Source organism: Myotis davidii, unplaced genomic scaffold, assembly GCF_000327345.1.
Source record: "Myotis davidii unplaced genomic scaffold, ASM32734v1 scaffold708, whole genome shotgun sequence".
Lineage (NCBI taxonomy): Eukaryota > Metazoa > Chordata > Mammalia > Chiroptera > Vespertilionidae > Myotis > Myotis davidii.
In genome coordinates this window covers 75,334-86,067 of record NW_006298797.1, presented here as the reverse complement: position 1 = coordinate 86,067, position 10,734 = coordinate 75,334, and the positions used below count along the sequence as shown (strand labels likewise).

The window sequence follows — 10,734 nt, the reverse complement described above, 5'->3', positions numbered from 1 at the left end:
ACATTATTAAGTTTATCGGAGGCTTCTAGACAGTTCTTTGAAGACCTTAAAAGTGTGGTTTTGAACTCTATATCCAGCAGTTTGCTTTCCTCCAATTCTGTCATTTGTGTCCTGTTTCTTTGTCTTGGCATTTTTTATGCTTCGCTGTGTCGATAGAGTACCTTTCTGTGCAAAGTGTCCCAATTACCTGAGGTAGACACTCTTGGTGCAACCCCTTGTGGGCTTTGTGCACAGTCTTGTTCTAATTAAGCCTTGATTGTTGTACGTAACACTGGGAAGGATTGACCTCCAGGCCAATTGGCTGTGAGAATCAGCTGTTTCTGTGTGGGAGAATGGATCTCTAAGGAGGTGCTAATCTAGCCTCTGCCTGAGGCTACCCAGCAGAAGCCAGCTGTGAAGGAATGCAGCTGCCTTGGGGCCTTGGGCCAGCTGTAGTTTGTTAAGTAACTTTCAGATTGCAAAGGGCTGGGCCTTTCACATGCAAAAGTCTCCCTGCACGGCTTGGGGGGTGGCAGGGTCCCAGGGGATCAACAGGGTGGAGTGAGCAGTTATGGCTGCTCTCAGTCCTGCCCTCAGAGGCCCTGCTTTTCAGTGTCCAGGCAATGCTGCGAGCACCTCTGAAAGAAAGCTGCCCTCGAGTTCTGACTGATGCCAGATAGTCCTGTTTCTCCCGTATGAGTCTGGGTCCCCAGAGACTCGCCCGGAACTGGAGCTCAGAGCTTGAGATTCCCTCCCATTTGAAAAAGACAACCGTGTCCTCAGCCACCAGCCCTCTCCACATGCACCTCCGCACCTTTGTATTTTACTTTCACACTGCACCTCCTCTGAGTCTCAGTATGCTTTCCTCTTTCCTTCTAGTTGTAGAATTTCCACTCAGGCAGCTTTCCTGTGGTTCTGGATGATGTCCATTCTCTCTTTTAGTTGTATCTTTGAAGTGGTTGTGCGAGGCAGCAATCTCCGTTGTTTACCTATGCCGCCATCTTGGTTTCTCTATAGGAAATTCTTAATCTCTGTTTAACTTTAGTCTCTTGCCCTGAGAAGCATAAGAATTCAGCACATTCTGTGAGATAAAAACCACTAAGTCAGTAGTTCCCAACCTTCTGGCCCTTTAAATACAGTTCCTCATGTTGTGACCCAACCATAAAATTATTTTCGTTGCTCCTTCTTAACTGTAATATTGCTACTGTTATGAATCGTAATGTAAATATCTGATATGCAGGATGGCCTTAGGCGACCTCTGTGAAAGGTCGTTTGACCACCAAAGGGGTCACGACCCACAGGTTGAGAACCACTGCACTAAGTTTTGGGATCACATCTCTGTATTTCCCTTCTCTCCACAAAATTAGACTATCAAGTTGGCCTCAAGTGACATATGCCTTTAGACATAATTTTTTATTTTCACTTCAGATTTTCCAGTAGTTTTCTAAGGAATATTTGTCTGTCCCAGGTTACTCTATCAGATCCGGAGGTGCAAGTCAGTCCTTAAGATTTTGAAATTTGGCAATGTTGGTGTTTAACTTTGACCATTCTTTGTTTTGAGCAAGGATACATTATTCTAAGCTCACCCAGATATTTAGCCATAAAGTGCATCTATTTAACTTTCTTTTTCAGATATGTTTCAAAGAATTTATTTATTTATTTATTTATTTATTTTTATTATAGCTCTTTGTAGATTTTCTGGATTAATTAGGGGAAAAAAAGTAATGAGGGAGGCTTGTTCTTGATAGCACTTCCCAGTAATCTGCATCATGTGTGTTTAGTAGCTAGTCCTTATTATTGCATATCTTATCACAGCGTTTTAAATAAACTTAACATGAAAGACAGATATTCACCAAAACATATGCAAAACTAATATTCCATTCAGAACTCTGTAAATACAAAGGAACCCATGAATGAAAGTAAGTGAGACAGTATAATTGGGAAGTTTGTATTTGGAGAGAGGAATTACTTTGTCAGATAATTCATGGGACCATGGCTCCTATCCCAGTAGCAGATTTTCATTCTAGTGACTAGTATTCCCTCTTCCCTGGATTCAGGGCCTTGCCGTTAGAGATGTAGTGGGTATATTCTGGCAGATTTTCAGGTTTGTTCCTGGTTTTCATATAGATGTTACATCGTTCATATAAATTTGAAGACATTGCTTCCTCACCAATAGTAGGAGGTCCTTCACACAGCCTTAATCATAGCCTTTTTATTATCCATCTGAATGCTAAAATGAGTGTATAAAACAGTAAAATATCGATTTTAGTAGTTACTCTGGAGTTGAATTTTTTCTGCTTAGTTTGAATGGTTTCTTAAGTTTACATCTGTATTAATTCAAGACCATATCACTAAAATAAACAAGGTAATTTATTCTTATCTGTTAGCATAGTTTGGTCTGTACAGGTTTTTCTGTGGCTCAGAAAGTCTGGTAACTTCTCTGTAATCACAAATAAAATAACTTATACTCAAGGTCCCCACCCAGGCCTGTGACTTCTGAAGTCAAGCTCCCAAGGTCTCCTGCTCAATGCATTATACATTAGATCAACCCCTTTCTGCTTTGTCCTCTGTTCACCTCTCCTCCTCTTTCCTTTCTTCAGGAAATCTTCAAAACTGCAACCTTTTTATTAGCATTGTAAACAGGCTCATCATCTTACCCCAACTAGACGTTTCACTAGGATAAAACAGACATTTTTATTTTTGATGTCTTTCAGACTGGATGACTCTCCCTGTGAATAAGAAATCTACTCTCAAGGCAGATATTCCTGAAGAAGAATTGGATCAGTGGATGATAAAGGAAAGATTCACTAGCAATAGTCACTGGAAATATGATAGCCTACTGGAATGGCAGCATGGAGTCCAGGAGATAAAATTGCAGAAAATGGTACTCACTCACCAGAAAATCTCATCTGTGGGTAGTGACCAGGAATGTGAGAGATCTGGGAATCGCTGCATCATGAGATCATCTTTTATTCAAAGTCAGGTATTTCAATCTAGCAAAAATGCCTTTGAATGTAGTGAGTGTGGAAAAGTTTTCACTAAGAGTTCAACTCTTAATAAACATCAGAAAATTCATACTGAAAAACTTAATTCAAATCCAAAACCTCTTATTAGAGAGAAACGGTACAAATGTAGAGAATGTGGGAAAGCCTTTCACCAGAGTACACACCTTATCCATCACCAAAGAATTCACACTGGTGAGAAACCATATGAATGTAAGGAATGTGGCAAGGCCTTCTCAGTGAGCTCCTCACTTACTTATCATCAGAAAATTCACACTGGAGAGAAACCTTTTGAATGCAACTTATGTGGAAAAGCTTTTATCCGAAATATACACCTAGCCCACCATCATAGAATACATACAGGAGAGAAACCTTTTAAATGTAATATATGTGACAAAGCCTTTGTGTGCAGGGCACATCTTACCAAACATCAGAATATTCATAGTGGAGAGAAACCCTATAAATGTAATGAATGTGGGAAAGCCTTCAACCAGAGTACAAGTTTTCTTCAGCATCAGAGAATTCACACTGGAGAGAAGCCCTTTGAATGTAATGAATGTGGAAAGGCCTTCAGGGTGAACTCTTCCCTTACCGAACATCAGAGAATTCATACTGGAGAGAAACCTTATAAGTGTAATGAGTGTGGGAAAGCTTTCAGAGATAATTCATCCTTTGCTCGACATCGGAAAATTCATACTGGAGAAAAACCTTACAGATGTGGTTTGTGTGAGAAAGCCTTTAGGGACCAATCAGCCCTAGCTCAACATCAGAGAATTCATACTGGGGAAAAGCCTTATACATGTAATATATGTGAGAAAGCCTTCAGTGACCATTCAGCCCTTACTCAACATAGAAGAATTCATACTAGGGAAAAACCTTACAAATGTAAAATCTGTGGGAAAGCCTTTATCCGAAGCACACACCTTACTCAACATCAGAGGATTCACACAGGAGAGAAACCCTACAAATGTAATAAATGTGGGAAAGCCTTCAACCAGACTGCAAACCTCATTCAGCATCAGAAACATCATTTTGGAGAAAAGTGATATGATTGCAGTTTATGAGGAAGGGCTTTGAGCCTGAGTATATGAATAATTGAATTTGAGAGAATCCATTCTAGAAAATAATCATGAAAGTTTATATTAAGATAGTCATTTTATTTACTGAGAGTCAAGCTTTACAGGAGCGGTTGTCAACCTGTGGGTCACGACCCCTTTGGCGGTCCAACGACCCTTTCACAGGGGTCGCCTAAGACCATCCTGCATATCAGATATTTACATTACGATTCATAACAGTAGCAACACTACAGTTATGAAGTAGCAACAAAAATAATTTTATGGTTGGGTCACAACACGAGGAACTGTATTTAAAAGGCCAGTAGGTTGAGAACTACTGCTTTACAGTATTGTGGGTTTTGATAGTTTTAGAATGTCAAACACTCCTCATGGTTCAAGAACTGCCTCAACGGAATAGCAGTGCTGTGTAATTAGTCTGAATTACCAAGTATCAGAAGCAAAATGGAGCTTCATTAACAACATAGAAATTTGTTGATCAAATTTACATTTTCATTATTAAAAGAAATTATAGAATTGTAAGTTAATTTTATAAAGCAAAGGGCCAAAACCGGTTTGGCTCAGTGGATAGAGCATCGGCCTGTGGACTGAAAGGTCCCAGGTTCAATTCTGGTCAAGGGCATGTACCTGGGTTGTGGGCACATCCCCAGTAGGAGATGTGCAGGAGGCAGCTGATTGATGTTTCTCTCTCATCGATGTTTCTAACTCTCTATCCCTCTTCCCTTCCTCTCTGTGAAAAATCAATAAAATATATTTAAAAAAAATTTTTAAAAAGCAAAGGAACAAAAAGGTAAGAAAATGGTCTGCTAGCATTTCCCTCTATTTGATTCTCTTATATAAGAGACACCTAGAGTAAAGAAAGTATATTTACTACTACTCATGCATCAGCCCAGGACTTACTTAAACTGTGCTTCAAACCATCTTTTGTCTGATCTCCCTGGTCTGTGTGTCCACTAACTGTCTTTCTGTCTTTTCTTTCCTGGACAGTTCATTTGAGTGGTGTGTCCCTCTTTTGATTTAGCAACCCCTGACTGGTAACATCACGCCACTTATTATCAGCCCATTTGTTCTTGGGGAGTATAGTGATCTAACCTCACACACAGTCCATGATTCTGGATATTGCACCCAAATTCAGCTTTCAGAACTTAGAACTTAGAAGTTATGCCTGGGGTTTCAGAGATTAATAAAGATTCTTGTGTTACCCAGTTCCTCTGGGCCTCAGTTTGACTCTGACCCTGGGCTGATACCCAAAGTATGGGCTTAGTCTTTGCAAACATTCTCCAATTGTTTGTACTGCAGTTACTCTACACACAGCAGGCAGGGCATGCTTAACCTCAGGTGGGACAAATATCAACCACCTGGTGGTATTTTAGTTTACCTCCACTTCTGTGACTTGTAATTTCCTGATGTGCAACCTACATGAGAAGTTGGAGCCCCACAGCCAATTCTCAAAAGGCTCCGACCCACTCTCTTTCCTTCAGCTGAACAGTGCTCAGTGGCCCCTGCATTAGAATTTGTTACAACTAGAATATTGCACTGCTCTTCTGTACTTTTTGAATCCTAAGTAGTATGCTCTCTGCCTGGGCAGTCTGACCTTCCCAAGCATCACTTTTTGGCTTATCCCTAGAAATGCATTTTCAAGAACTTTGAGGTAGAGTTCCTCAGTTACCTTCTCTACCAACTGATTTGCAAAGTGTTAGACAAGATTTCAGCAATTATTGAGAGGGACTTTACCCTACCCCCAGCCCAGTTACTCCCTACACATTAGAGATTCCTAAGAACAATTCATTCTGTACCTCACTTTTCTAGCCTTGCTGACTGGCCACATAGACTCTGATGGACAAAGGTGGGGACCACTGGGATCCACCCTTCAGGGTTACTGAGTCTGGGCTGGTGGTGTGCAGTTCTCAGTACATCCAGCCTATCCCCCACTACTCCCGGCCCCACATAGTTCAGAAGACTTCCCAGCACACCTGCGACTATGCCATTTCCAGATGATGAATATGTGCATGTGGCAGAGGAAGTGCTGGACTTATATGTGAGCCAATCTCCACACCCCATCACCTAGACTGTAGCTAAGCTATGAGCCAGAGAAATGGACCTTGGTCCACCTCTTACAGTACTCTCCTCATGTACTTTGGAGTTGCCAAGTGGGCAAACCCATTGGAAGTGCAAATTGCATTCGGCCTGGGGAACCATTTGAGTAGAGAAATAGCATCTAGACTTTATTACATTCTTCAGTGACAATGGACTCCCATGAACAGCCACTGAAATTGCCTGCTCTCAAGGAGAAAAAAAAATTGCTCCAAGTTTTCCCTTTTAAATTCCTTTAATCCTTCTCTCTTGTTAGGTCTTAACTCATCTCCAGCTGATTGATTTTGCACCTAGTCCACCTGAGTTTGCCTAACTTTGACAGTGGAATCTCTCTAAGATGTTACCTTCCTTCATATTCAGCAACTGCTTTTAAAATAGCACCCTGACCTTGCATCAGGCTTGGTTTCACAGGTTACTGTGCTTGAGCCCCAAGTCTTGAAATAAAATAGCCCCAAACTGCATGCATGCCTTAAGTTAAGAAGACAATTCCCTTAAACATGAATTTAAGAATAGGTAGCCTCAAGCTGCCTAATTCTCCTTTCCTTTTTTCCTTTGCACTTGGTGCTTTCCTCCCTTAAAGCATTGGATTAGCCAGCAGGACAGTATGGAAACAAAATTCTCTCACCTGCAGTGGGAGGGTTCCCAGTTTCTTGGCTGATCTCAACACCTGCTAAATATATTTGCAGTAATATTTTTACTTTTAATATTTTTATACCAGTTTGTGAAGGGAAAAGAAATACAAAGCTTGATTTTCCCCATCACTCAATAACTTCTCAGTTGTGCAAATGGCCATTCTCTGCAAGTTCCAGGATTTGGTCATGCAGCCATATCCTCCCTGTTTTATGTGTTACCCTGTACACAACGTATCACTATTCTTAAAAATTGTTGCCATAAAAAGTATTTTTTAGTGTGTCTTTCTGAAAATAATGAGGAAAGTACACAGTGTTCTAAGATGTACAAGTTGCATTTGTGCTGCCTGCTTACCTAATCAGATCTAACTAAAACATGCCAGACTTGTGCTTCCAAGTGTTTTTATATTGTTATGACCAATCTGTACCTAGGTCCACACATGGCCATCCAAACCTGCCTGACCCCAGAAACCATAGTGTTCCAGCTACATTGCTGGGGAGAACAGTTAACATTTAAGGGCATACCTTGTGCCAGGTACTGTTGTAAGCACCCTGTGTATGAGGATCATCGACACCTGGGGGCCTTCCTGTAAGCCACAAAAGGGGGCAGAACCACATCTGCAAGACGACCCCAGAAGGTTATAAAAAGTGAAGCCTCTGCGTGTTACTTCACTCTGATTTGGAAATTATTCCCGGAATCCACTAGTGCTAATAAATGGGTTCTTCCCTTTCTCCAGGAAGTGTGCTTGGTATTTCTTTGCTCTTCTGTAACATGTATAGTGAGTCACTTAATCCTCACAATTTATATGAGGCTGTTTCTACCATCCCCTCTTGAAGATTTAAGGAAGGTTTTGTTGATCCGGAAAATAAATGTACCTGTTGAAAAGGGCTCTAATGGCTAACTGGGCTCAAATTTATAAACAGACTGGCAGCTGTTGCTAAAAGGGGCCTTTCATGCAAGCCACACTTAAGAGAGAAGCCTGTACTACACTACTTGCCTCTGGCACTAAGCTATTGATCTGCATTATGTTCCTGTCAGCTGAGCCAACTCTTATAAAGGAGTTCCTGGAATCCTATTTCAACCAATAGGATTGAGACTTTACCTATCCAGTTGGAGCTGTGCAGCTATATCCTCATTAGCATCTTCACCAACCAATTAGAGCAACTCTGTTTGGGCTAATCAGGACAGTGCTTTTTGGACCAATCAAATTGTGAGGATTTGGAGTTCTCATTTACACGAGAACGGTCCAATCGTGTGTAGATGTGTATGTTCCCTCACAGCTTTCGTGGTTCAGGGTTCAGGATCTGGAAGAGGGGCTGCACACAAATAAAAAGAGACGAGATAATTTGGAAATTGGGGGGCCAGGCGAGAGCCCATCCCAAGAGGATGGACTCCGCTTGTGCTCACGCCTTGCCATCATTTTATTGAGTTTGGGATACACCCAAAGCCCTTAGGCAGGCAAGTTCCAGTAACAGACAATCTTATCAGTAAGGATTTACATGACTATCTGGTGGGGAAGTTGCTTCAGCTACCATTGTCTTGACTAAACAGTGGGTGCATAGCCCTGACCTTTGCCAGGGCTTCAAGGGTCACCAGCCTCCCGGGCTCCTTTTTCCACCGTTTCTGCTAGAGAAGACAATAGGCAGCTTCCCATATCATGGACTAGGGGAGGGGACTTCTCTCTATATGTCAGCTCCCCTTTGGTTTGTGTGTGCACTTTCCCTTTTCACAGAAAACTGAAGACTGCATTTCCCTTTGCTGAAGACTAACCAGACTGGAGCAGAAGTGACAATAAGAATAGTAATTGATCAAATCAATCACACGTGCTCTTTCAAGTCTGCTTTGCTGGGATTTTTCACAAGGAATCTTTAGATTGACCTTTAATGAGTTCCTCAGGACAAAGAAGCCACACTACAGTTACCATCAGGTTTTGTCTGTGATATCTGTAGGTCTGTGTAAATTCCTCAAGTCCTTGAGGATCCAAAAATGTCTTGAAGTTCCTTTCTTGCCATCTTTCAGGGAAGCAACCTTTGTTTCTTACCAGGAAATCACGTGACCAAGGAAGGTAATGGACCATTTCTGCTGTGGGGGCTTTGGAAGTCAATCTCAATCCCTTAAACTTTCTGCTGACATCCAGAGTCCAGGCATATCTATCTCAGACATAGCATTTTAGTTAAAGTCTTAATATACCACAAGTGAAGACTGTTCTTATTGAATTTATGCAAAGAAACATATTGCCAGGATTCATTCATTAAGAACTGCCAAATTCTGGAGTTCTCAGGTAGGGAGAAAAACTAAAAGTAAGCAATTAGCATTTCCTAGATTGGCAAACACATTCCTTAACTTCTAGAAACATATCATGTAACAAAACTCACTGGTGTAGCAAGTCACAGGTGAATTAAGTTAAATTGATTGGCTTAGATAGCTCCTTCCAGAAATCTGCATTCCAAGAGATGGCTCAGATGAGGGTTCTTGGGGAGCAGGTATTAGCACTTTAAAGGCAGATGTTGTGCCCAGATTTCAAGATTCCCAAGGGCCCACCAGGGAGCCAGCGAGTCTGATGCAAAAGCAAAGAGTCATTTATTTCAAACCTAGGTTTGGCTCCCCTGGCCCCCCCCCTTACTGGCACAGAAGCAGTGGCAGAGAGAGGGAAAACTCTGTGTGGAGAGAGGTTTTATAGGGGGTTGGGGTAAGGGGAGGAGAAAGGACTGTGGGCCCTGCCGATTGGCCAGGCGCGAGTTGGTGTCTCATTACACAGGATGTGGTCATAGTGATGGCATGCACTTCCCTTGACTATCATTGGCCAGTCCAGAGAAATCCTGGGCGTGGCCAGCAGCGGCTTGGCTTCCGGGAAGAAGCCTTGCTGAACACATGGCCAAGGTAAGATGGAGGGCATAGCCTTTACCCTGGGGCAAGGTGGAGGGCGTAGTCCTCACCCTTTCACAGACAGCCCTTTTATTGAAAAAATAAAATCTAGAGTAAGCTTTTTGCCAGTTGAGTATTCACCCAAAGGAGTTTCTTTTGAGGTGCAGTGAATGAGGATTGTATTACCTATTATCTTCAGGGAGAAAAACCTAAAAACCTTTTATCCTCTTAATCAGAGGGAGATATTGGTAGCTGAGGGAGAATGAGCATCCCTAATGTTCCCTAGCTCTATCACAGAGTATTATTTGGGATTGCCTATGACCCCTTAGCCCCCTGAGACATCCTATGGCAATCTTGCCTAAGCTGGCTGTGGAATTTGTCCACAGCTCAAAGTCTCTTCCCACGATGGGTCTTCCCTAACTGGAAGTGGCGACACAATTATCCAGGTAGTGTTATTGACCCTGCTAGTTGGGTTCACAAAACTTTATGTGAGAGATTTTGATGGCCTCTGACCTTACTGGAGGTTTCCACCCTCCACTGTCAGGTAGAAAAACTCTGGCCTCTAATAGCTGGCCTAGTAACTTGTTTCTTTCCTCTTGTATTTCATGCAGGCTCAGACTTTCAAGAGGCCTAACAAAGTGAGAAGAGAGAGCATTTCCTGTTAACTTGGCAAAACAGATTTAACACCTGGGCCCTGTCGTTAAATTGTTAGTCTTTTTGTAGGGATAGTAATAAGTATTTAGTCAGTCTCCAAGATTAGTCACCAAAAACTTTTCATTTTTCTGAGCACCTGTACATTTGAAGCTTTTCTGTATTACTTATACCTGTGGAAGCATTAACAGGCCGTGGCCATGTCTGCATGAGTCAAAATCACAGCAGCAGCTGTGAGCATCAGATGGGGCTTTGGCTGTAGTTTCTGTGGCTCCGCCCTCTAGCAATGATGTTACAGGGAGTGGCAGTTGTGGTTCCCACCCCCTAGCAAAATGAATGGTTGCCAAGAGAATTATCACTGGGAGCTGGCAGCTAACGGGTGCCTGTCCCCTTCCCCAGCACACAACCACAAGGTCCCAGCCTCATGCCCTAAACCCGCA

General features: G+C 42.2%; 1 protein-coding gene across 1 annotated transcript in view; it reads left to right on the top strand.

Annotated features, from left to right (window-relative positions):
• Positions 1-4,230, top strand: part of ZNF454 (zinc finger protein 454) — a 73,739-nt gene extending 69,509 nt beyond the window's left edge. The window contains 1 exon segment of the mRNA XM_006779383.2: positions 2,694-4,230. Within this exon segment, the coding sequence (XP_006779446.2) occupies positions 2,694-4,027 (1,334 nt within the window). The 3' untranslated portion in view covers positions 4,028-4,230.
• Positions 4,231-10,734: the final 6,504 nt, after the last annotated feature.